The 25945-nt window shown below is 53.8% G+C and overlaps 1 protein-coding gene across 1 annotated transcript in view; it reads left to right on the top strand.

The window, feature by feature from the left end:
- The window catches only part of ABCC3 (ATP-binding cassette, sub-family C (CFTR/MRP), member 3), a 46314-nt gene that overhangs the window by 3988 nt on the left and 16381 nt on the right, over positions 1–25945 (top strand). Inside the window, exons 3-18 of the mRNA XM_005868218.2 lie at positions 9995–10171; positions 10508–10633; positions 10855–10992; positions 11746–11871; positions 12175–12236; positions 12892–13023; positions 14231–14422; positions 16549–16726; positions 16813–16974; positions 17490–17582; positions 18729–18932; positions 19042–19188; positions 19581–19668; positions 20037–20103; positions 20330–20456; positions 20532–20708. Of these exons, the coding sequence (XP_005868280.1) occupies positions 9995–10171; positions 10508–10633; positions 10855–10992; positions 11746–11871; positions 12175–12236; positions 12892–13023; positions 14231–14422; positions 16549–16726; positions 16813–16974; positions 17490–17582; positions 18729–18932; positions 19042–19188; positions 19581–19668; positions 20037–20103; positions 20330–20456; positions 20532–20708 (2196 nt within the window). The remainder of the gene's footprint in view (positions 1–9994; positions 10172–10507; positions 10634–10854; positions 10993–11745; positions 11872–12174; positions 12237–12891; positions 13024–14230; positions 14423–16548; positions 16727–16812; positions 16975–17489; positions 17583–18728; positions 18933–19041; positions 19189–19580; positions 19669–20036; positions 20104–20329; positions 20457–20531; positions 20709–25945) is intronic.

Raw genomic sequence — 25945 nt, forward strand, 5'->3', positions numbered from 1 at the left:
GGGCTGGGCTCCTGGGGCGCAGTGGGTGGCGTTCGGAATCGGAAGCTGCCCCCACTTGCCGCCTCGCCTGGGGCTGGCCGCAGGGTGCAGGCTGAGGGCCCCGTCCCAGGGCGGTGGAGCTCTCCTACACCTGCCCCTGGCCCTGGGCATCCAGGGTTGTTGTTCAACCAGGAATTGGGGAGGTTGGCTCCACTGGACTCTGCCCTTCTTGTAAGGGTTCCTGCCACCTTCCTTTCTGGGGGCAAGAGCAGCTGGAGAGCAGAGGGCCCTCACTGCCCTGGGCTGGGGAGGGAGAGGCAGGCCCTTACAGGTCCCAGAATCACCTGGGCCAGCGGCCGCCTACAGATGGGAAAGGGAGGCCCATCGAGAGGAAGGGACTTGCCTAAGTCACCTCTTAGAGGAGCGCAGAGCTGGACTAGAAAAGCCGGCCTTTTGTGGATACACTGAACCCCTTTCTAAGCCGTCAGGGTGCTTTCCAGCGCTGACTCCAGGCCCCAGGAGCTCGGGTGCATTCCCTGTCAGCCCCGAGCTTTCCTGCAGCTCCCGGCCCACGGAGGGCAGCCCTGGGAGGCACGTGGTGCTGTGTCTCCATTGTACAGATGGGCTCAGATTTAAAGGGCTTGTGTGTGGTCGCCCAGGCAATGCCCAGCATAGGCTGGTCCCAAATCCGGGGCCTCTGGACCTGTGTCTCTAAACCCTTTCCCATTTCAAGTATTTGGACATATATGCCTCGTGTGTGTGTGCCCAGTGTGTGTTACCATGGGTATGTATTTGTGTGTGTGTTACCTGGGTGTGTGTTACCTGGATGTGTGTGTGTGTGTGTGTGTGTGTGTGCGCGCGCGCATAAGTGTGTCTATACAGGCAGGAACCCCACTAAGGGCTGTGTGTGGAATGGGCTGTGGGGGTTACATGGATTTTTGAAACTTGGGGCAATGGAGCACCTGTAAAAAAAAGAATAGAGTATCTTTGGAGAATCTCTCTTTCTCTCTGGGTCACTGAAGGGTTAACTGGAGATGATGTGACTCTTCTGGAGCGGCCCTGTTGCCCACCCACCGCACATGAGCACCGGCTGTCACTCAGCCTGGACTGGGCACTCCTCACCAGGGTCGGATGGTTGCACCTTTGGCTCCTGAGTACCCCGCTGACCCTTGAACAGTGCAGTGGTCAGGCGTGCTGACCACCCTTGCAGTTGAAATCTGTGCATAACCTAAGTCGGCCTTCCAAACGCAGTACATGAATTCCCAACCACGAGCTAACCCTTAAACAATGTGGGTTTGAACTGCGCCTTTCCATTGAACTGAGTGGATCAATGAGAAATATTCTGTATCTCAGTGGACCCAGGAAGTTCAAAACCCGCGTTATTCAAGGGCAAACTGTATGTCCTTTCTCTGTCCACCTGAGCCTGGCTGGGGCGGCTGTGGCATGGCCATGACGTCTGGGTGACCAAGCAGAGGGCTTGCAAATCAAGGGGGCAGATGCGTCCATGCCTCAAGTGCAAGGGCCCCCTGTTCCTGGGTGGACAGTGACCCTGAGAGCTTAGGACTGTGCGGAGACAGGCTTTGAGGAACTTGGAGCTGGGATACTCAGGATTCCCTTCCTGTGCCAGGCTTAGAGATCCTTTGACTCTACCCTTCCCTGATATTGGAGAACTCAAGAATCAGAGCGTGGGGGCTTGGAGCAGCTAGCCCAGCCTCTCATTGTAGAGCTGGGGAAACTGGGTGCCGGGAGGGAACGGACTTGTCAGGGTCACACAGCACTCAATTGCAGGGTGCTGGACTGGGGAGCAGGACCCCTGGGATGTGGTCTCAACTTTGCCATTGCCTGTCTGTGCCCCTTTGGGCTTCTGGGCCTCCTTGTCCCTGAACTTCTCGTGGCTCATGAGCCATGTGTATCTGCTCTGAGGACCTCAGAGTTCGTGGGAGTCACCACATCTATATTAGGTCTGAGGGATGTTATCTATGAGGGGTGTCTGCTCTGATACCTCAAAGGACAAGGGAAGTGACTCTTCCTCACCGCAGTCTCTATACACCCTCCATCTCCCAATGATCTTCTTGGCTCCTGAAAGCTGTTCCCAGCTGTACCCAGTGTGGCTGGTGACGGAGGGTGGGGCAGGGAGAAAGCAGGAAGGTTCCCAGCTCATCCTCCGAAGGTTTGCACAACTGAGACAAGGGAGGGTCTGAGGCCAGGGAAGGCTGGAGCTACGGCCTCAGCTCTGGCTCAGTTACCCAAAACGCCTGGAACCCTGGGCTACTCGTTTGTGGTGCACTAATTTGCATTTCATATTATGCAGGTACATCTGCACCTGAATCTTTTCTCTTAGGGGCTTGTGGGTGAGCTACCTTGTGGGAAGTAGTTCAGGGCACCCAGGAAGTTCCCGAGACAGGAGTGGAAATGAGGGGGCGAGTGTAGGCCTGGTTCCGGCCCCTCTGAGCCACTGTTTTCTCTACCAAGTCTTTTCACCAGCTTAGCCTCACAGCCTGTTTTCCCACCTGGGAAATTTCAAAATAACCCGTCTCCTAACCACCTCAGAAGATTCTTGTGGCGATCAAATGAGATAGGGAATGTGAAATGACACTGAGAACGAAAAAAACTCTCTGTGGATGGCAGGTCATGGCATTCCTGGGAAGAAATGAAGTTCGAAGGGAGTGTTAGAGCTGGCAAGACCTACAAGAAAGGGGCTGGCAGGGTCCTTGGGCCAAGGACTCCCTTTTCGGCTGTTTGCTGGGGATTTGGGGGCTAAATCTGGTGTATGTGTGTTCCCCCACGTCCTGCGTGGTTTAGGGTTCAGGATCTGGAAGAGGAGCCGCACACAAACGAAAGAGGAGAGACAAGAGATAATTTGGAAATATTGGGGGGCCAGGCGGGCAAATCCAACTCAAGGGGAAGGACCTCCACTGGTGCCCAGGCTTCGCCAACCTTTTATTCAACTTTGGTTAAACATAAAACCCTTGGTCAGGCAGGTAATTGCAGTAATAGACAGGCTATCATAAAGGTCAGTAAATATTAGAAGGATTTACTCTGAGACTATTTGGTTAGGAAATAGCTTGAGCCCCCATTGTCAGGACTAGACAATCGGTGCATAACTCAGGCCCTGCCGTGGGTTCAAGGGTCACCAGCCTTCCGGGATCCTTGTTTGCACTTCTCTGCTAGTGAAGACAATGGGCGGCCTCCTGCACAAATCCATCCATTTCAGCCCCAGATGAATCTGAGGGGAGCAGACTCAAGGGGACCCACACCTGTGCGCCCACACACCATGTACTGGGTGGATGGTTTATCTCTTTTTTTAAATCTCTCTCTCATCTCTACCTACTCTGGGGCAGATTACCAACATCTCTGAGTGTGCCTTGGGAATTTATATAGAAAAAAAATTTCTAAAAGAATAAATTACGACCACATTGCCCAAGGCCCATGAAGATAGAGATGCCGACAGAACAAAGGAGGTGGGGATGTTCCTTGGCTGCACCCTCCTGTCCGCTGCCTGGAGGACTGCTCTCTGTTCTGAGCAGCAGCCAGGGGGTGAAGACAGTGCATGGAGAAGGGCCGGATGTTTACCCTCAGGAGGCCTTGACCTATTTGCAGAATCAGCCTTGATCTGATGGCCCAGGAAGCCCCTGGGAGGCTGATGATGGCTGCGCAATCTGAAGGTCCTGGCCATCAGAGCTGTCCAAAGATGGCGATGTTTGCCTGACAAGCAGTGAGCTCCCCGTCACTGGGGGCATGCAAGCCCATGATGAGTGACCACTTGTGGGGATGGCAGAGAGAAGATTCAAGTCAAAGAAGGAGTTGGGGTCTCACCCTGAAATTCCAACTAGAGAGAGGGAAGACGTGGCCAATGAGAGGTTGGCTGGTCCTTCCCCTGAGACGGCCAGACCTCTCTTTCCCTGGCGCTCTCCCCACTTCAGGCCTGGAGTTTGCCTAGTAGCAGCTCTGGGTAGAGGCCCCTGGGTCTCTCACTGGTCAGGGGCCAGCACGTTCACTGTCCCCTTGACTCTTTACCCACCCCGGGGGGTGGCAAAGCCCTCGTCCCTCAGAGGCTCGGCTCCCTGTGTCTCCTGCTCTGTTCCAGCTAGTCCCACCTGTCACTCACTAGTTGTGTGACTGGGTGAATCACTCACTGTCTCTGGGCTCCAGCTGAATTTACATAGTAGGTGGACTCTGGGGCCCCCTTCAGGTCTAGTCGCCCAGTGCGGGTTCTGCGAGCCTGAACCTCAGGCTTGGGGAAGGGAGCAGGTGGCCAGGCCAGGATTCGGGCCCTCCGAGCTTTCCTGCTCCTGGGTATCCCTGTCTCCCAGGCTTTTCCTCCTGGGTTGCTTCCTCGCCCGCCCGCGTAGGCGGCTGCCGGAACTTATGAGTAATGGGCGAGACTGATTCCAATGTACTTTGACTCTCAAATAAAGACAGTGGCATGCGAAGCTGTGGGAAACTGGCATTGGCAGGGCCCGTAAGGTCGGCAGGTGGGCACCGAAGCTCCTCCCTCAGGAACCGGTCTCCCCGGATTCCAGGGCCCCTAGAATCTCCTGCCTCCATCCCAGCTGGGGACGGTGAAGCTGGGGTTGGGTGGCTTTAAATTCTGGGTTCCTGGCTGCTGGTGGGAGGATTTGGTCCCCGTGGCCCCAGGCTGGCTGCTTCCCAACCTGCTGCTCCCTCACTTGGGGAAGGAAATGAGTCAGGGAAGTAGCATTTGGGAGGGAACTTTGCCAAGGCCGTCTGCTGTCCCCGAGACAGAGAAATGCTCTCGGGGCACCAGGCCAGCCCCCAGGGAGGGGGGTCCCGGCGGAGACTGGCACTGACCCACCTGGGAGGCAGGAGCCTGGGCTCTGTCCACCCCACCCTGGTGGGACTGTCCTGGGCCGCAGGTGGAGCCGGATCCTGGGGGAGGGTTGAGACTTGGGTGCGCCGCTGCTGGGTGGCTGGGCCTCTCCCCTCCCCCACCTGGGGCTAGTTCTCGCCAGGGGCGGTGCTGGGGGAGAGGGATAATTGAGGCTTAACCTTCGATTGGCTTTCTCCTCCTAACTGGATAGTCAGGTTTCCAGTGCACCGGCTCCCGGGACCCAGCTAGTCTGTTACTTCCATGCAGCCCCTTCCCCTCCGCTCTGTAAGCAAGAAGGTGATTGGGGTGGGGGGTGGGGGGTGGCTGCAGGGCTGAAAGCAGATTTTTCATGTTTCAGGTGATCTGGACACGTGTCCTATCCCCGAGGCGGGGTGTCATGCTGGAGTTCTACAGGGTACAGAGGAAGGACCCTAGAACCCGGGGTTCGGGGTGGGGACTCTGGCGCTAGACTGCCCGGTTCCTGCCCCGGGGTCAGCCCATGGGAGCTGGTGCCAGTCACTTGCCAGCCGAGGGTCTCAGTGTGGTGAACATTAAATGATAATCCTGGGACACAGTGGTGCTCAAACGACCGAAGTTGCTGTGGGCCGGCACATTTCAGAAGTGGCCAGGCCAGCCGGGCCTGTGAGCCATAGAGCGCACCCCACCCCGCCCCCCACCACCACCATCACCCCGCACAGCCAGGCTTTGCCCCCGACCCAGGCCCTTCCAGGGGCGGCTGTTTTAGCCCCAGGAGGTCACTGAATGTGAATGGGGATCAGAGCCCTTTCTGCACCTCCATTTCTGCTGAGATACAAGAACTTGTCGTTGATCCCTTCTCCCGCTTCTCCCCACCCCACAGGATTAAGGAAGTAATTACTCTTCTGATGATAGAGGCTGTCAACAAGTCTGGGGTGGCAGTGGGGGCTGGGAAGTCCCTGATGGAGCGTGGCCAGCTGGCTCAAAGGGCTCTGGGGTCCTCAGTCCCACCTGCCCTGGCTGGGGTCTACAGGGATTTCAGCCTCAGTGCCCAGGCAGGGGCCCTTGTAAGATCCATCAGCTGTTCAATCGCATTATTAAGGAAGCTGTTGCTGCTGTGGGAACTGTGTGGGTGACAGCTGTGGAGTGAGTGAGGGAGATAAGGTCAAAGAGGCGGGAGAGCCCTGGCTGGTGGGCTCAGTGGTTAGTGTTGGCCCGTGCACCGAAGGTTCTCAGATTCGATTCCCGGTCAAGGGCACGTACCCGGGTTGCAGGTTCGATTCCCAGCCCTGGTTGGGGCATGTGTAGGAGACAACCAATCAATGTGTCTCTCTCACATTGATGTTTCTCTCTCTCTCTCTTTCCCCCAGTTCCTCCCCCCTCCCATTCTCTCTAAAAATCAATGAAAACAATATCCTCGGGTGAGGGTTAACAACAACAACAACAGCCCTAGCCGGTTTGGCTCAGTGAATAGTGTCCGCCTGTGGACTGAAGGGTCCCAGGTTCAATTCCAGTCAAGGGCAGACGCGATCCCCAGTAGGGGGCGTGCAGGAGGCAACTGGAAAAGACTGCCAGGCAAGTGGCAGGGGTGGGAGCAGGAGCCCAAAGCGGGGGCTATGGCAGGTGGGAGAGTGGGCGGAGAGAGTCAGTAGGATTCTGGATACATCAGGGAGACCCAGATGAAGTTGCCTTTTTATAGATAAGAACCTTCGACTACAGCACTCTCAACTCATTCACCCTGGTCATTTGAAGGTAGTGATCAGGATTTGCTGGAGGGTTGAATGTGGGGTGTCACAGAAAGAGAAGAATTAAGGATGATGACTCCAAGGATCTGGCCTGGAGAAGGGAAGCGTTACCATCCGTCGAGGTGGGCAGGCTGGAGAGGAGGAGCTGGGCGGGAGTTCAGTTCTGGACTTGCGGCATGGAACACATCTCATCGGCGTCCTAGCTCTGAGGACAGAGGCTGGATGGGCACCCACTTGTTGTAAATGTTTCCCTCCACGTCCCGCGTGGTTCAGGGTTCAGAATCTGGAAGTGGAGCCGCACACAAATGAAAGAGAAAAGACAGGAGATAATTGGGAATATTGGGGGGCCAGGCCGGTAAGTCCAACTCAAGAGGAAGGACTTCCACTGATGCTCACCCACAGCCCTTAGGCAGGCAATTTCCAGTAACAGGCAGACTAGCCCATCAGCAAGGATTTACATAATAATAAATGGGGAAGTTGCTTCAGCTACCATTGTCTGGACCAGGGGTCCTCAAACAGCCCTGACCTTTGCCAGAGCTCAAGGGTCGCCAGCCTTCTGGGTTCCTTGTCCACACCTCTCTGCTAGTGAAGACAATAGGCGGTTTCCCACACCCGCTGCCTTGTGGAGGGGACTCTGCCCAGCTGAGACATGCTTATCCGAAGGCACGGAGCCCAGGCCGGACCTCCCGGTGGGTCAAAGCAGCCACTGAGTCCTCACGCCCCCAAGATCTCGTGATTGCTGTCACAATGCAGGCTGTCTGTGCAATCAATCGAAACCAAGTCCCCACTGCCTCTTGCTCCATCGCCTGCTTCCCTAAGCGTTGCCCTGTTTGAGTCAAGAGACTCTGCTGTGGGGAGCTGCCCAGGACGCTGTCATCACTCCCGTTATGACTCACACGTGGAGACTGATGTTCAGGGAGATGAAGGAGCTCGCCCATGGCTCCCTGGTCCAAAAGTGACAACCCTCACGGATCCTCCGCATCAGGTTCTGGTTCTTCCTGTGGTCACACCCCGCCTGCCTCAAAGAGCCGTGCCGCTGACTTGCACACCTATGCAGGGATTTCCTGCCATGCCCTTGAACTCGGGCTCACTTGTCAATCAATGTGTAGGCCATTTCTGGGCGCCTCCTGCGTATCTGGCCCTGTGCTGGAAGTTGGAGGATGTGGGCCAGGGAATAAGGCCTCGTGTCTGTCCTCAAGGGCTCACGTTTCTATAGGAGAGAGGATGTGTTCCTAGGCACAGGGGGCGTGGCCTGGGAGAAACCCCAGTTTGGCATCACAAGGCTGGGTGTCCTTGCACCTGTTACCAGAGCAGGGGAAGCCTGCTTTTGTCTTTTGCGAGCTGGGCCTAATACTGTTCCTCCCCTCTACTTCCGGAAGTTGTTCTGAATCAACCAGCCAGTTAATGACCACATAAGTGCCACTGAAACATAAGGGACCTTTACCTGGCTGCCAAAGCCAGGCAGGATGAAGCAAAGAAAAGCCCCTCTGGAGGCTGGGGAGCCCCAGGAAGGCTTCCTGTAGGAGGTGAGGCTCAGGCTGGACCCAGAGAGATGGGACATGCACTGCAGGCTTGGAGACCTAACCGTCTGAGTTAGGGGTGGTCTTGGACAGGCTCCCGGAGGGCATCTAAGTGGATGGGCTTAATGGGCTCGCTGAGATAACGGTAGAATGAATACATATGTGGCTCCATTCACACAACAGACTACTAGGCAGTAATGGGGACGGGGTGTCCTTACTCACACCCAACCCCAAGGTCACACCACTCAAAAGAGGTACAGCCAGTTGTAGTGAACTTTGCAATGAACAACACATCCATGGTCAAAAAGTGTAAACTTTGAATATTTATTTAACAAAAGTTCTGTGATGTTTCTACACTGGTGTGATGAGTACGCTCAAGAGACTAGGCCAGTGATGGCAAACCTATGACACGCGTGTCAGAGGTGACACGCGAACTCATTTTTTTGGTTGATTTTTCTTTCTTAAATGGCATTTAAATATATAAAATAAATATCAAAAATATAAGTCTTTGTTTTACTATGGTTGCAAATATCAAAAAATTTCTATATGTGACACGGCACCAGAGTTAAGTTAGGGTTTTTCAAAATGCTGACACGCCGAGCTCAAAAGGTTCGCCATCACTGGACTAGGCCATAAGAGAGGCACAGCCTCTCCTTCCAAAGCAAAAGCAAATAGTGATTATCAAATCATCGTAAATCAGATAATAATAGTAAAAGCAAATTGCTTAGACTATGGAAGTAGGTGCCAGAAGAAAGTTAGCCCGTTTCAACGTATTTGCCCCTGGGAAAGGAACTCAAAGGGGGGTGATGAGGCAAGGCACCATTTTTGTTTTCACAGTTTAACTCTTTAAATTATGTGCATGTATAACTTTGACAAAAATAAAAATGATAATTATGTCGATTTTCAATTAGAAGGTGGGGGGTTAACAGTTGTTAACAGTTGTCTCTAGGTAGATGAACTGTGGGTGGTGTTTTATTATTTACTTTTGTTTGTTTTATTGTTTTTTCTTTGTGCGGGTGGTTGTTTTTTTTAAAAAAATTGTTTATATTTTCTGGGCTTTCTGTAAAGAACATCTAATTCGTTGCCAGAAAGGAAAAAAAGATTAGTTGACTGATGGGCTTGGAGGAGACAATCCCAGTAAAATATGTGTTTGCATGTATTCCTCCATCTCTTTCCAAAAAAGTTCTTAGGTGGAGTTAGAGTCAAAGACAAGAGTGGGGTCTTGTCTGGACTCACTGCCTCCCCGGGGCACCAGGCTTTTGGTGCTAGAACCAGGACCCTCCCACGCAAACCAAGATGGCTGGCCACCCTGGGCTTGGTCATTCACAAAGCTCTCTCCGCATCCTGTTGCTCCTCTGAGCTTACACCCACCCGGTGAGGTGGGTGGGGTGGGGGTGGCCTCCCTCATTTTCAAGGAGAGGCATGAACTCTCAGGGAAGCTCTCTGGCCCATCTTGGGAGAGGCTGAGCGAGGACGTGGGCTCTTCCACCAGGTGCCTGTGTTGTTCTGATAAAATAAAAAATTAAATTTGAAAACGAGTAGAACTCTAGAATGACAGAGAGCAGGTCAGTGGTTGCCAGTGGGGTGGGCTGCAAAAGGGCACGGAGCTTGTGGAATGATGGAAGTCTTCTCCGTCTTTGTGGGGGCAGTGGCTTTGCGGTTGTGCACCACTGTCACGCCCATTGGGTCGTGTACTCTAAACGGGTGCAGTTATTGTACTTACATTAAACCGCAGTTGAGAGAGAGAGAATACGAGGAAATGGGGCAACCAGGACCTCCTGGGGGAGCTCACACTTGGGACAACACGCGCTTGTTTGCACACCTACTCTCTCATCTTCACACCCCTCTGACCCCGTGCACATGGAGTGTCCCTTTGGCCCTGGAGGGAGAGCCCAATTCTGCAGGAGGCGGCCAGAGCACTGAATTGTTCCCTCTGCCCCCAGGACGCCAACCTGTCCTTGCACACAGACAACCCGGACCTCACTCCCTGCTTCCAGAACTCCCTGCTGGCCTGGGTGCCCTGCATCTACCTGTGGGCCGCCCTGCCCTGCTACCTGTTCTACCTGCGGTACCACCACCAAGGCTACATCGTCCTCTCCCTCCTCTCCAGGCTCAAGACGGTCAGGGGCTCCGGGCTCTCCTGCGGGTGGGGCTGGGGCCCCCTGGGAGGGGGGTTCTTTTTTGAATGAGTCCCTTCCCCTGCCCTCAGCAGCTAGACAGGAGCCATGGGGCCATGGCAGCTTGCCAAGTGAGTCTGCAGCCAACTGATATAGTCCCTGCTTGGGGAGGTGCAAGCAAATTTTCCGTCAGGGCTCTCCCACCCTCGAGAAGCTTCCAGCCCTCAGGGCCATCCCAGCCTTCAGGCCCAGGCCCAGGCAGGTCTGGTAGCTTCAGGAGCAAGAAGTGATCGTCCCCACCTCTAGGCATGTTCGCTCCAACTTGTACCCTATTTCTAGGTCTTGGGTGTCCTGCTGTGGTGTGTCTCCTGGGCTGACCTCTTCTACTCCTTCCATGGCCTGGTCCACGGCTGGGCCCCCGCCCCCGTCTTCTTTGTTACCCCCTTGGTGGTGGGGGTCACCATGGTCAGTGGGGGACCCTGGAAGCTGAGTGGGGGAGGGTCTCCAGTGGGTTGTGGGATTGTGATCGGGGAACCATGGGCTCTGAGGAGAACCTGGACCCACCTTCGCAGTGGGAAGAGGATGGGGGTGACCCCACAGACATCTGACCATGGGATGGGGAGGAAGCGAGGCAAGTCCAGATGTGTGTGTGCTCTAGCCCCGCTTCCCCTGCCCTCCCTGCACAGCTGCTGGCCACCCTGCTGATCCAGTACGAGCGGCTGCAGGGGGTGCAGTCCTCGGGGGTCCTCATCATCTTCTGGTTCCTGTGTGTGGTCTGCGCTATCATCCCCTTCCGCTCCAAGATCCTTTCAGCCATGGTAGAGGTAAGGAGGAAGAGGGACACCTGCCCATCCAGACCTGTCTAGGAGGTGAACTCAGTCAGGGTCAAGGTCACTGCTGGTCCCAGGCTCCTGCCCTCTGCCCCTCCCTGGCGCCCAGGACTTCCTCTGGGGTTCAGTCCTTTTTGTGTTGTTCTCTACTTGCTGTTTCTCTGCTGGGAAGCAGAACGGGGAGGGGGGGTTTAGGCTGAGGACCAGTGTAACTCAGGGGAATGGGGCCATTGGTGGGTATTCATGGGAGTGCAGGGGGCTGTTCTGTAGCCGCCACCAATTGCCAGTTTCTGTGTGAAGACACACAGGCTGGGCTAGTCCTGGCTCACCTGGAGGTCCCAGAATCTTGTTGTCCCCTTTCTTCCCACCTTCCTCCGTTCCTGGCCTTCCTCTTGGTCTGCGGTGGGTGATGGTGGGTGGTAGGAAATCTAGCATCTCCCCATTTCTCCATCTCAAGGGGAGGCCGTCAAGTACATTCATCAGCACAGGCTTGGAATAACCCACTTATTCTCTGTGTGATGGGCAAATTCTTTAGCCTTTTGGAGCTTCCTTTCCTCAGTTGGAAAGTAGGTGTCAGACTTCCTACCTTGTAGGGGAGACAAGGGAGGTTGGACAAGGTGATGCAGGTGAGGTGCTCGGCACAGTGCCTGAGGCAGGGCAAGTCCCCACTGAGCAGGGGCCCCTCCTGACCCGCCCCCCCCTCAGAGGAGCCTGGTGTTCTGATGCTCCTCCGCGCTGTCCCCCCAGGGCAAGATCTCGGACCCCTTCCGCTTCACTACCTTCTACGTCTACTTCGGCCTGGTGCTCTGTGCCCTCATCCTGTCCTGCTTCAGGGAGAAGCCACCGTTTTTCTCCCCAAAGAACGTCGACCCCGTGAGTTTCCCACGGAGGCTGGGTGGGAGTGGAGGTTCCACGCCCGGCCCTCAGGCACCACCGTTTTCTCCCCAAAGAACGTCGACCCCGTGAGTTTCCCACGGAGGCTGGGTGGGAGTGGAGGTTCCACGCCCGGCCCTCAGGCAGCCCTTCCCAGCACTTCCAGTCCCTTCCAGTCCCTTCCATGCCCAGGTCATCTCCACCTGGGCTTGGAGCTGGAGGGCGAGGAGCCTCCTCCCTCTTCTCTGCCGTGAGAGGGTGCTGGGCACTCCTGATTTCCCCCATTCCACTCTCCCCGCCCAGAACCCCTGCCCGGAGACCGACGCTGGCTTCCTCTCCCGCCTGTCTTTCTGGTGGTTCACAAAGTGAGTTGGTTCTTCCTCTAGGCTGGGCCAGAGGGAGGGGTCCAGGAGATCGGGGGTGAGAGGGAGGAAGGGGAGCAGGCTGGAAGTTCAGGGGCCGGCGGAGCTGGACCTGGCAGACCCCCTCCTCAGTGGCCATGGGGCAGGAGAGGGTGGGGAAGCCTGTTTGTTTGGGCTGGAGGCTGAGTGCAAAGCCAGGCCTGGTCTTGGGTGTCCTGCTGTGGTGCGTGTCTCCTGGGCTGACCTCTGGCCTCAGCAGAGGTCATCTGGCAGGTGGCGAGGACAGGCCCAGGGGCTAGAAGGAAACCTTAATTAGCGCTAAGCTCTTCTGTCATCTCCTCGGCCACCCGTCAGAGTGGCTTGAGCAGGATAATTGTGTCTGTGACCTGAGTGACAGCTCACTAACCGTGCTGCATTGAAGAGGGCCCCAGCCAGCAGGCACTTCATCACCAGGACCCAGGGGTCAAGGGGACATCTGGGGAAGAGGGAGAGAAGGGGCCTGAGATAGGAACTTGGGGTGGGAGGCAGTGACCTCCAGCCTGCTCACGGGGGCAATAACGGAGACACCTCCCTAGGGAGCCCCTTCTTTCTGGACACCCTGGTCCTAGTTCCAGGCTGCTAAACTCTGCCCCCATGTGGGGCCATCTGCCTGCCCCAGGCTGGCCATCCTTGGCTACCGGCGCCCCCTGGAAGATCAGGACCTCTGGTCCCTGAACAAGGAGCATCGCTCCGAGGTGGTGGTGCAGAGACTGCTGGAGGCCTGGAAGAAGCAGCAAAAGCAGGCAGCACAGTAAGACCCTCCCAGTCCCCCACCTCTCCACCCGGCCCCTTCATGCACCCTGGTCTCCTGCGGGGAGGCTGCTGGACCTGGGATGATTGCATGGCGAGGGCAGGGAGAAGAGTAGGGGTAGGAGGTCCTGGGGTGGGACACTCGGGCCTGGGTGGGCCAGCTCTCCCCGGCTCTGCTGAGGCCAGAGAATGGCTGCCACTTGCGGAGCACTGATTCTCCCCCAGGCATGGCCCTGGGCATGGAGAGGAGCTCAATCTCCAGCAGCCCTACGCTGTGCCTGTGCGGTCTGCTGTCCCCTCGTTACAGCTGGGGACACAGAGGCTTAATGCAGCACCCAACGTCCCCTCGTTGGTGGTGGCAGACCCGCAGAGCTGGAATCCACACCAAGTGTCTGGCCCCACTGTTCTCACCACTGCACCGCCAGGCCAGAGTGAAGGGTAGATTGCAGGGTCTTCCCTCAGGAGGGGCAGGGGCTGGAGAAGATGGCCCTCCAGCTGAGGGGCCTCCCCACTGGCAGCCTCCCACCAGGGAACCCATCTCTGGCCACCTGCCCAGCCGAGAGCTGGGGCTCTGAGACCTCCCTCCCTCCCACTGCTGACCCTGGGACAGGCCCCTTCCCCGGGATTTCAGTGCGTGTTCAGTCAGAGCCCTGATTACCACCTGGCTGTCTGAGGAGCTAGAGCTTGGTCAGCAATGTCGTGGCTTCGGTGGCTGGGAATGTTCAGTCAGAGCCCTGATTACCACCTGGCTGTCGGAGGAGCCACCGGCTTGAGCTTGGTCAGCAATGTCGTGGCTTCGGTGGCTGGGAGCCTCTGGGAAGCCCTATGGACCCCCCAGTCTGCGTGGTCACTCCTTCTCTGGCCCTTCGTGTCACCTCTACCCCCTCCCTGCTCAGCTCCCTGGTGACGGGGCCACTAGCCTTCCCTGCCCATGCCTTCCCTCTCAGCATCCTCCCTGGGGTGGCGGGAGCAAGCCAGAGGCTGGCCGTTGCTGGGTTATTGTCCTTAGGTAGCAGTTAGGGTACCACTCATATACCCTCCAGCACCTGAGGACAGAGTCTCCTGGGGAGTTACCTGGACAGTCATCTTGCCCATCCCCCTCCCAGTCCTGAAAGTCAAGAAAGCAGCTCTCCTCTCCTCCCCGCTCACCCCAGGCACTTGGCTTCCTGGGGCCCTTTCCTACCCACTGCCCCTTCCTCCCTGACCAGACACAAGGCCGCAGCGGCAGCTGGGAAGACAGTGTCCAATGAGGATGAGGAGCTGCTGGCGGGCCGGCCCAGGCCCCGGGAGCCCTCCTTCCTGCGCGCCCTGCTGGTCACCTTTGGCCCCGGCTTCATCACCAGCACATGCTTCATGCTGATCCAGGACCTCCTTTCCTTCGTCAACCCACAGCTGCTCAGGTCTTACCACCCTCCCTCTTGCTGCAGCCCTTCCCTGGGCAGGGGGGTGGCTGGCTGTCCCTGAGGACTGAGCCCAGAGGAAGGGACAACATGTAGTGGAAAGAGCCCCAGCCCAGGAACCGGAGGGGCCCTCTCCACGTTCTGTGTGCCCTTTGGCAGTGGCAATGCCTCTCACCTCAGTTTCCCCATTCACATCCAGCTTACGCTTACCGGGTACCTCCTGTCTGCCAGGCTCCCTGTTGAATGCATTACCATTCTTTCACTCCTACAAAGTGTCCCTATCCCCATTTTACAAACGAGGAAGCAGAAAAACTAAATTAAAAAAAAACACAAACAGACCTAGCCGGGTTTTCTCAGCGGATAGAGCATTGTCCCTCAGACTGAAGGGTCCTGGGGTTCGATTCCTGGTCAAGGGCATGTACCTCAGTGGCAGGCTCCTCCCCAGCACCCCTGGGTGCAGGAGACAACCAATCAATGTGTCTCTCTCACATCGGTGTTTCTCTTTCTGTCTCTCCCCCTCCCTTCCACGCTCTCTAAAATTCAATGGAAAAATATCCTCGGGTGAGGATTAACAAAATAAACAAAAACAAAAATAACAAGTGAGGAAGCAAAAAACTCAGAGAGTGAAGTGACTTGCCACGGGCACACAGCTGATAAAGATGGATTGAGTGCAGGGCTCTGACCTCCAGCTACAGCATTCTTTCCAGATGATAGGCTCTCTCTGTCACATAGCGGCTTGGACTTGAAGGAGCTCTCAAATGAGAGGGTGGCAAAGAGCGCTGCCTAGCCTCAGAGCCGCCAACTCCTTGCCCCTCCATTCATGCACTCATTTATTCACTGAATATTTATTGAGCCCCAGGGTACTGAAATGGTGCCAGATGCTAGGGATGCAGACATCAACGAGCTATGGTCTTCGCGTCTTGTGGGAGAAACCAGTGTGTAAGCCCATTAGAACACAATGCGGGCAGAGGTGAACTAGGTGTCTGGACAACCCCAGGAGGGGTGAAGAGGCCAGCTTGGGAAGGAGCATGGGACATTTGCAGGCCAGAGAGGTTATCACACTTGGAAGGACAAGCAGGGGTTAGTGAACCAGGTGAGGAAGGAGGGGAAGTCACAAAGGCCTGAGACAGCATGACTCAGGAACTCCAGGTGTTTCTAAATGCTGGCATGCAGAGGGAGGGGCAGAAAAAAAACACACAAAGGGAGAGGGAGATCCTTGAAAGATTTGCGGCCGGGGAGGGGCATCTGCTTTGCATTTGGAAGGATTCCCAGCCAGTAGTGTGGGGGATAGAAGGCGTGTGGCCAGATGGAAGTGGGCCAACCAGGGTAGGTGAGAGCCCAGGCCAGGAATGAGATAGGGTGCAGCAGCTACTCTGGAGACGGGGGAGGGGTGTGGTGTGCCAGGGAGAGGGAGGCGTCAAGGGTGACTGGGTTCTGGCCGGGGTGACTGGAGGAGGATGGATCTTTTGCTGAGATGATGAACTCAGTGGGAGGAGGGGGCTGGGCACTGGGCAAGGTGGTGAGTTGAGTCTTGGCCACATGGACCTAAGGCTGGTGGGGACTTCTCAGTGGATGAGTTAAGTGAGTAGCTGCTGAGAAGGGCAGAGAGGGGGACGGGTCAGAAGGTTGGAAAAGTAAAGAGGGCTGTGGAAGAGGAGGTGGGTAGGGCCCTGGAGACGGTCACCAGGTGGCACTGGGGCTGGCTGATGTTGGAGAGGATGGATTTGTGGGGCAAGAGTCTGTATGGTCAACGCAGTAGGCTCTGAGAAGGCACAGGAAAGTCAAATCAAGGAACATGTGGCATTGCTTCCTGCCATGTGGTCCAAGCAGGAAAGAAAGGCAGGCAGGTGAGGCTGGTGATGAGAGTGATAGAAGGAAGGGGTGGTGGGAGCCACAGTAGATAGAAAAGGAGGTGAAGGCAGAAGGGAGCAAGGATGGAGGGTCATGGTCTTGAGGCAGCACTGGGCTAAGTCCTCCGGGTCTGGGGGGCGGGCAGCAGCCCCCACCCTGAGAGGTTTCAGAGCAGGGGACAGAGTGGAGGCTGAGGGGGGAAGGGGAGGGCAGTAGAGGGAGCAGCCTGGGGAGCCCTCCCTCCCCACCCTCATGCTTCTCTTCTGCCCTTGCAGCATCCTGATCAGATTTATTTCAAACCCCATGGCCCCCACCTGGTGGGGCTTCCTGGTGGCCGGGCTGATGTTTGTGTGCTCCGTGATGCAGACTCTGATCTTGCACCAGTATTACCACTGCATCTTTGTGATGGGTTTGAGGCTTCGTACGGGGATCATAGGTGTCATCTACAGGAAGGTCAGCTGGAGCAGGGCAGGGGGCGCTGGGGAGCCTGGCTTGGGGAGTAGCTCATCACCTGCTCATCACCTGCTATCTACCTGCAGGCTCTGGTCATCACCAATTCAGTCAAACGTGAGTCCACGGTGGGAGAATTGGTCAACCTCATGTCAGTGGATGCCCAGCGCATCATGGACGTTGCCCCCTTCCTCAACATGCTGTGGTCGGGACCGCTGCAGATCATCCTGGCCATCTACTTCCTCTGGCAGGTGATTCTCAGACCCTGACTTCTGCTCCCTTCCTCTGACCTTGACCTCGCTGAGAAAGAGCGAGAGAGGGTGACCTGGGTCCATGGAGGGGCTGCCTAATGGACACAAGAGCTTCCCTAGATATTTGGGGGGGGGGGGCGGACAGGACTGGGAGGATGCTAGTGTCTGCAACCAGGTCTTTCCAACCTGGATGATTATCCTTCTCAAAGATCCCAGGGGAGAAGAGAGGGACTAGGAGGCAGGGTGTGTGTGACTGACTGTCATTGTCTGACTGTGTTTGCCCTCCTGTGTGTCTGGACACCCCTCTATGTCTGCCTGTCTGTGCCTATCTGTTGTCATTATCTGATGGCTGACTGCATCTGCAGAAAGTCATTTTGGCTCTCTCTATATGTCCACTTTTCACTGTCTCTGTCTGCCCGTCTCCATGTTTCAGATCAATAAGCCTCTATCTGTTGGGTTCTGTCTACATACATACCTTGGTTATCTGTCTTATCTATCCGCCCGTGCCTCCTCAGAACCTGGGTCCCTCCATTCTGGCCGGAGTCGCCTTCATGGTCTTGCTGATCCCAATCAATGCAGTTGTGGCCATGAAGATGCGTACTTTACAGGTGGGTGCTGGAGCAGGAGCACTGCTTCTGCCTGGAGCGCCTGGCCAGGTGCTGGGGAAGGGCATTCGCTGACCTGGGGCCCCTCCGTTCTTTTGTTTACTCACTGCGGATGGCTACAAGCCACTCTCACAGACCTTAGCTCACTCTATCCTCACAGCAACCCTGACAGGGTTTGAGGAAAAAAATGCTAATTTTGCAGCTGAGGAGCCAAGGCCCAGAGAGAGGGTGGCAGTCCAGCATCAGGCAGAGCTAGGACTTGAACCTGCGTCTTCTGGTCTAATGAGAGTTTCCTGCCGCACGGTGCCGAGTGTGCATAGCCAGTCATCCAGTCCTTTGTTTGCAAACGTGTATTGAGGTCTTCAGTCGCTTCCCACTGCACATCGAATAAATGACCAAGTCCCTGGGACCACCTGCCAGGTCCCTGCTTACCTTGCAAGCCCTTGCCCCCTGAGATATGGCCAAATTTCAGCCAGTCCGGCCTTCTTACGTTTCTCCAAAGCACCGAGCTCTGCGTACCTCTGGGCCACCTTACATACGGTTCCCTGGAATGCTTCCCCTTCCTTGCTCGTCCAACTCCTTCTCTTCTCCCACCTCCCAACATAAACTGATTTCCCAGACTCACGGAATCCTCTTGTTTCCCTTCAGAGTACGCATACTGATTTATTAAGCATTTATTTGGGTAATTGTTTGCTTCCCACCTGCCTCCCCATCAAACTGTCAGCTGCATGAAGGCTGGGGCCTTGTTTGAGTTGTTCATCATTATCTGCCCCACGTCTAGCGCGTGGCCTTGCACATAGTAGGCACTCAACAAGTAGGGGTTGTGCCCTAGATTGGGGACAGGGTCTCGCTGGGGACAAAAGGAAAGGACAGTGTGCCCTAGAGTCCCAGGGGAGGGGACAGAGGATGCCGCCTGGGCGGGACCATGACACTGGTACTGAGGCTGGAGATGGATTTTGTCGGAAGGAGAGGGGAGACTGGGCTGGGCCTTCCAGGCTAAGGTGCAGCACAGGCCCCGCGGGGAGGAGGGAGGAGGAATGGTGAGCAGGCCGATGGCTGCAGCCTGGGCCAGTGCCTGGAAGGTACCAGCCCCTGTGGGTAGAGGTCCGGGTTGGGGAGTGGAGCACGCCACTGCCACTCTTTCCGCAGGTAGAACAAATGAAGTTCAAGGACTCGCGCATCAGGCTGATGAGCGAGATCCTAGGTGGCATCAAGGTGCTGAAGCTGTACGCCTGGGAGCCCAGCTTCTTGCAGCAGGTGGAGGGCATCCGACACAGTGAGCTCCGGCTGCTGCGCCAGGCTGCCTACCTCCACGCCATATCCATCTTCACCTGGATCTGCACCCCTTTCCTGGTGAGGCTCTCCTTCCGGGCCGGCCTCCCACCTCCCACCTCCCACCTGGGCAGCCCGGGCCTCTGGGTCCAGCACACCCAACCCTGACACCCACCCCACTGTTCTCCAGGTGACCCTCATCACCCTCGGGGTGTACGTGTGTGTGGACCCAAACAACGTGCTGGACGCTGAGAAGGCCTTTGTGTCCGTGTCCCTGTTCAATATCTTAAAGAACCCCCTCAGCATGCTGCCCCAGATCATCAGCGGCCTGACCCAGGTAACCCCAGTGGGGCTGGGGGTTCTGCTGGAGCGAGGGCAGGTTGTTGGGGTCACTTGGGTGCAGGGGATAATCAAGGAGAGTTACTGGAATCAGGAGAGGGCCATTCGACATGACGAAGAATTGTTCAAAGTTGAATGAAGTCTTTAGAGTCAGGGATCATTTGGGGTCAGAGGAGGTCAGGTCGGGTCCCTGGAAACCTGAGTTCTGGAGACAGCCTCCTCTTGGCCAGAGTGGGAGCCAGGGAAGACTCAGTCACAGGAGGACCCCTGTGTCTGGGCCTTCAGAGGGCCTGTCCACGCCCAGGAAGTTGGGGGCCAGGCAAGCATAAAAGGGCGTGGAGGGAGATAGAAAAAGCATGGCTTCCGGGGCTGACACACGCCCTCCTGCAGACCAGCGTGTCTCTGAAACGGATCCAGCATTTCCTGAGCCAAGATGAACTTGACCCCCAGTGTGTGGAAAGAAATACCATCGCCCCAGGTCCAGACACCCCTGCCTGGGCTGCTCTTGCAGCGGCCCTGCTCCAGAAAATCCTTGTTCCAGGCTTTCAACTTTTCCCTTGTGACCCCCTTTCTTCTTCCTCTTTCATATCTTTAACTCTATGCCTGCCTTTGCCCTCCTCTCTCTGTTCTGTCCTTCATCCCTCCCCAGCCTCCCCGCCCCACTCCCCTTCCTTCCCTGGGGCTCCCTGTGCCCCTGTCCCAGGCCTTCCTGTCTCTTTCACTATGCCCCAAGCGTCCCTGCCTTCCCCCCTTGGCCCCTTCCCCAGGGCTCCCCATACCTCTCCCTCCCAACCTGCCCCCTTGCCTTGCCCACTCCCCTGACCCTGCCAACCTTGACCCTCCCAGGCTATGCAGTCACTATAGACAATGGCACCTTCACCTGGGCCCAGGACCTGCCCCCAACCCTGCACAGGTACCAGCTTCTCCCATCCCTTCTTAGCTGCGTAAAGGGGGCCAACATTCAGATCAATAAATAGCAAAACCTGCCCCCGACGCTACCCCCAAGTCTTCGTCCTGGAAAGCAGGAAGAGCCTCAATGGCCAGGGCGGTGTCTGAAGAAAGAAGGGTTTGGGTCTCCAGGTGGAAGGTTGGGAATCAAAAGCCTGATCTTTGTCTTTGACTGGGTTCCTGTCTCCCAGCTTAGACATCCAGGTGCCAAAAGGGGCCCTGGTGGCCGTGGTGGGGCCCGTGGGCTGTGGAAAGTCTTCCCTGGTGTCTGCCCTTCTGGGAGAGATGGAGAAGCTGGAAGGCAAGGTGTATGTGAAGGTGAGTGGGGTAGGGACTCCTGGGAAGGGAGGCTTGGCGAACCCCCAGGTAACGATGGGGTTCTTCCATGGCCAGGGCTCCGTGGCCTACGTGCCCCAGCAGGCCTGGATCCAGAACTGCACTCTTCAGGAAAATGTGCTCTTTGGCCGAGCCCTGGACCCCAAGCGCTACCAACGGACCCTGGAGGCCTGTGCCCTGCTAGCCGACCTGGAGGTGCTGCCTGGCGGGGACAAGACAGAGATTGGAGAGAAGGTACATGGTCCCCTCTCATCCCCTGGGGAGTCAGCATATACACCTGCCCGCCTCAGCCCAGCCCAGGCCCATATATGCACTCATTCATTCATTCACTCACACATCCGTGTAGTAGCATGTCCAGCTCTGTGCTAGGCACTGGGGAAACAGATCCGTTACTGGGGGAGGCCAATTGTGAACGGGTGGGGGCTGTAGAATGCCTGCCCGCCAGGCTGAAGGCCTGTGCAGAGGACAGGAAGGGCAGGGAGGGGGAACTCTGCATCAGGAAAAGCATCACTTTTGAGCCGATCTTAACAGCTGAGTTAAACATTCATTCATCAGATTTCATCACACACCTATGCCCCAGGCAATATTATACAGTAGTGACTCTACCAGTCTCACATCTCTGCCTTCATATAGCTTACATTCTGGTGGGGGGGAGAGATCATCATATGCAAGAGTAAGTAGAATCTATATATATAAAGAAGTAATATGCAAATGAGGTCAGGACTCTGTAAGGGTCACGACCAGCTCAGGAGGAGGGGCCGGGCGCGGCCCCGAGCCTGAGAAAACAATACGCAGGCACCACCCTGAGCCTGAGAAATCAACACAGAGAGGCGCCTGCTCTGAGCCTCCGTGGCGCGGCGGGGGGCAGGCCCCCAGCGGACACACACACACACACACACACGGAGTGCCTGCTCTGAGCCTCCGTGGCTCGGCGGGGGGCAGGCCCCCCGCGGGCACACACACACACACACACACGGAGTGCCTGCTCTGAGCCTCCGTGGCTCGGCGGGGGGCAGGCCCCCCGCGGGCACACACACACACACACACACGGAGTGCCTGCTCTGAGCCTCCGTGGCTCGGCGGGGGGCAGGCCCCCCGCGGGCACACACACACACACACACACGGAGTGCCTGCTCTGAGCCTCCGTGGCTCGGCGGGGGGCAGGCCCCCCGCGGGCACACACACACACACACACACGGAGTGCCTGCTCTGAGCCTCCGTGGCTCGGCGGGGGGCAGGCCCCCCGCGGGCACACACACACACACACACACGGAGTGCCTGCTCTGAGCCTCCGTGGCTCGGCGGGGGGCAGGCCCCCCGCGGGCACACACACACACACACACACGGAGTGCCTACTCTGAGCCTCCTCGGCCAGACTGCGGCTTAGGCCTGCTCCTCATGGGGAGCAGGCCTACGCAGTCAGTAGGACATCCCCTGAGGGCTCCTGGACTGTGAGAGGGGGCAGGCTGGGCTGAGGGACCCCCACCCCCCAGTGCACGAATTTTGTGCACTGGGCCTCTAGTATGTAATATTTTAGATAAATGCTAAGGGGGAGAGAATGGAACAGAGAAGGAAATACATCTGGGGCTGTGTTGTTACCATGGGAAAGCCTCAGTGAGATTTGGAACCTGAATAAAAGGAGGGAGTGGGCCCTGTCTGGGGACCTGGAGCTCTGGCTGGGGAAAGGCCTTAGAGGCAGAGAGAGCAGGAAGTGCAAAGCCCCTGAGGCAGGAATGTGATCGGGCACATAAGGACCAGCAAGGAGGCCACTGGGCTGGAGTGGAGTGAGCAGGGGTAGGATGGGGAGACCAGGCCAGTGAGGTGTCCAGGCGGCCTTTTCACACAGTGCCTTGCAGGCCACTGTAAGGATGATGGCTTTTACCAAGAGGGATGGAAAGCCTTTGAAGCTGTGAGCTGAGGAATGTGGTTAGGGAAGGAAGGCAGGGGGAGGGTACAGGGCAAGGCAGGACATTGCAGACCTTGGTTAAGGTTTTGACATTTACCTAAAAACCACGGGCTATCAGTGAAAGCTTTTGCTTTTTAGTTTATTTGTTGTTCATTGTTGCAACATGTACATAACTAAATTTACCATCCTCACCATTTTCCAGTGGACAGGTCAGTAGTGTTAAGTACACTCACATTGTTGTATGGCCATCCATCTCCAGAACGCTTTGCATCTTGCAGAACTAAAACTGCATACCCATTAAACAACAGCTCCCCATCCTGCTCCCTCCCCAGCTCTTGGCAACCACCTTGCTACTCCCTGTCTCTACGCATTTGACTCCTCCAGGTACTTCATATAAATGGAATCATATAGCATCTTTTTGTGTGTGACTGGCTTATTTCACTTAGCATTCTCAAGGTTCATTCCTGTTATAGCACCGGTCAACATTTTTTCCCCTTTTGCCCGGCCAGCGTGGCTCAGTGTTTGCGCGTCGACCTATGAACCAGGAGGTCACGGTTCAATTCCCGGTCAGGGCACATGCCCAGGTTGCAGGCTCAATCCCCAGTGGGGGACATACAGGAGGCAGCCAATCAATGATTCTTTCTCATCATTGATGTTTCTATCTCTTCCTTCCTCTTCCTTCCTCTCTAAAATCAATTTAAAAAATTTTTTTTTAATTTCTTTCCTTTTTAAGGCTAAATAATCTTCCATTGTATGTTTATACCACATTTTGTTTATCCATTTGTCAGTGGGCACTTGGGTTGCTTCCATCTTTTAGCCATTGTGGATAATTCTACTATGAAGATGGGTGTGCAAATATCTCTTTGAGAACCTACCTTCAGTTCTTTTGAGTATATACCCAGAAGTGGAATTGCTAGATAATATGGTAATTCTATTTATTTTTTATTTTTTGAGGAACTGCCATAGCGTTTCCATAGTGGCTGCACCAATTTACATTCCCACCAACAGTGCACAAGGATTCCAACTCCTATCCTGGCCAACACTTGTGGCTTTTGGGAGGGAGGGGGGTTGTTTTGGGTTTGTGATAGTAGCCATTCTAATGGGGTGTGGTGATGTTGAGCATCTTTTCATGTGCTTATTGGCCATTTGTATATCTTCTTTGGAGAAATGTCTGTTTGAGTCCTCTGCCCATTTTTTGATCAAGTTGTTCATTTGTTGAGTTGTAGGAGTTCTTTATGTATACAGGAGGTCCCCAAATAATGTTATTTCATTCGGTGTCATTCTGTTATAACATGATGACATGCTGAAGGAACTTAACTCTTATTTACATCAATTATATCAATTGGTTTCATTATATGTCATTTAGCTTAAAGTCATAGTGACTTACAATAAGAGAGGACTTACTGTACTGGATTTTAGCCCCTTATCAGATATATGAGTTACAAATATTTTCTTCTGTAGGTTGCCTTTTCATTCTGTTATGTCTTTTGACACACACAAGTTTTTAATTTTGATATAATCCAACTTCTCTATTTTTACCTTTGTTACCCATGCTTTTGGTGTCGTATCCAAGAATCATTGCCAATTCCAATGTCATGAAATTTTCCACTATGCTTTCTTCTAAGAGTTTTAGCTCTTTTTAAAGAAATTTATTTTTATTGATTTCAGAGAGGAAAGGAGGGAGAAAGAGACAGAAACATAAACGATGAGAGAGAATCATTGATCGGCTGCCTCCTGCAGGCCCCACACTGGGGACCAAGCCCCGCAACCTGAACATGTGCCCTGACCAGGAATTGGGAATTGAACCAGTGAACTCTTGGTTTATGGGTTAACGCCACACTAGCCAGGCACCCTATTGTTTTTAATACTAAAGATTTGAGTCTGTATTTCCTCAAAACAATGGCATTCTCTTACATAACCATAGATGAATGATCAAAATCAAGAAATTTTAACATTGATATAATATTACTATCTAATTCACAGTCTGTACTCAAATGTCATCATTTGTCCCAGAAATGTCTTTTTTTAGCTATTTTCTTTCCTGGGCTAGGATCTAATCCGGGATCATGAATGGCATTTACTTGTCATATCTCTTTATTCTCTATCAATCTGGATGATTCCTCAGTCTTTGTCTTTCAGGACCTGGACATTTCTGAAAAGAATAAGTCAGTTTTTTTGTAGAATGTCTCTCAATTTGAACACAGTTAGATGCAGATTGTATATTTTGGGGGGAAATACTAAAGGAGTAATATTATGTCCTTCTTGGTGCACCGTATTAGGAGGCACGTGATGTCAATTTATTAACAGCGTTAACTTTGATCACTTGACTGAGGGCATGTCTTTTCTTTCTTTTTTTTAATTTTTATTAAATCTACACTTTATTAAATCTCAATTGCAAAATGAAATAACATTTAAAAACTATAAGCCTTTCCAAAGTCAGGACACCGGCGATGTAGTTCAATAGTTCCATTATCAGCATGCAAAATAAGAATGTTAACTTCTGCCCTTTTATCTTCAGTATCTTTTTTTTCAGGGACTTCACAATTTACTCACTAAAGTTTTACTTTATTCAAGTTCAAACAAATTAATTATTAAAGCCCATTATTTAGAACACATTTCAAGTAAACGAATCTAACAAAAATAAATACTCATAGCTCACCTCTTCGTTTTCTAAAACGGAGGGACTATATTTGGAAAACATACTTCTCTCACAGGACCCAGCAGTAAATGTACTGTCATTGAACAATACAGAATTTGCTTGCCAATCTTGAACAACACATTATATAGAGCTTCATACCCAAGATCTCCAGAAAAGTAGGCTAAAATAAATTCTTGCTAGAATAAAAAGCCCAAATTTCCTCCTATTATACTTGTTGAGGTGAATGTATTCTTTGATTAATTATCCAAAGGTAGCTCGATATTTTTGTTCCATCAAGTGATATATCCAAGATTGTTCCAACCACAAATTTCCACCACAATCACCAAATACATAATCTCATCTCTTAAATTTCAACAAAAAATCAATTTAATTAATCTTTGGCTGTGCTATGGTTAGCCTCACTTTAAATATATCTTATCTGAATGCAAGCCTTATTGTTAAAGAATTGACTTGTGTGAGGTATAAATAAAAATAATTTCTCTATGGTCACTAATCAAATAAACAGATTATTGATCATGTCAATTTCATGAAGGAAATTGTGTTCTATTTAATAAATACTGAATACCAGTTAATTACATAATTCAAAATGGGCATATTGAACTATATCACCTTAGAAAATTAAAATTGTTTTTCTTTTACTAAATCTAAAACATGAAATAGTTTCTGTCATGGAGGCATGTCTTTTCATTGGTCATTTTATTTCATAACTTTCACTGATGATTCTCGCCTGAGTCAGTGTTTACTATGATGTTTGCCAAATACTAACTTTAACTTTCTACCTCTATTCATTCTATAGTTATTAGTTGGCATTTGACTCTAAGAAAGAGCTTTCTCCTCCTTTGCCTTTTTTACTTATTCATTAATTTCTTTATATTAATACTAGAGGCCCGGTGTATGAATTTCATG

Source organism: Myotis brandtii, unplaced genomic scaffold, assembly GCF_000412655.1.
Source record: "Myotis brandtii unplaced genomic scaffold, ASM41265v1 scaffold265, whole genome shotgun sequence".
Taxonomy (NCBI): Eukaryota; Metazoa; Chordata; class Mammalia; order Chiroptera; family Vespertilionidae; genus Myotis; species Myotis brandtii.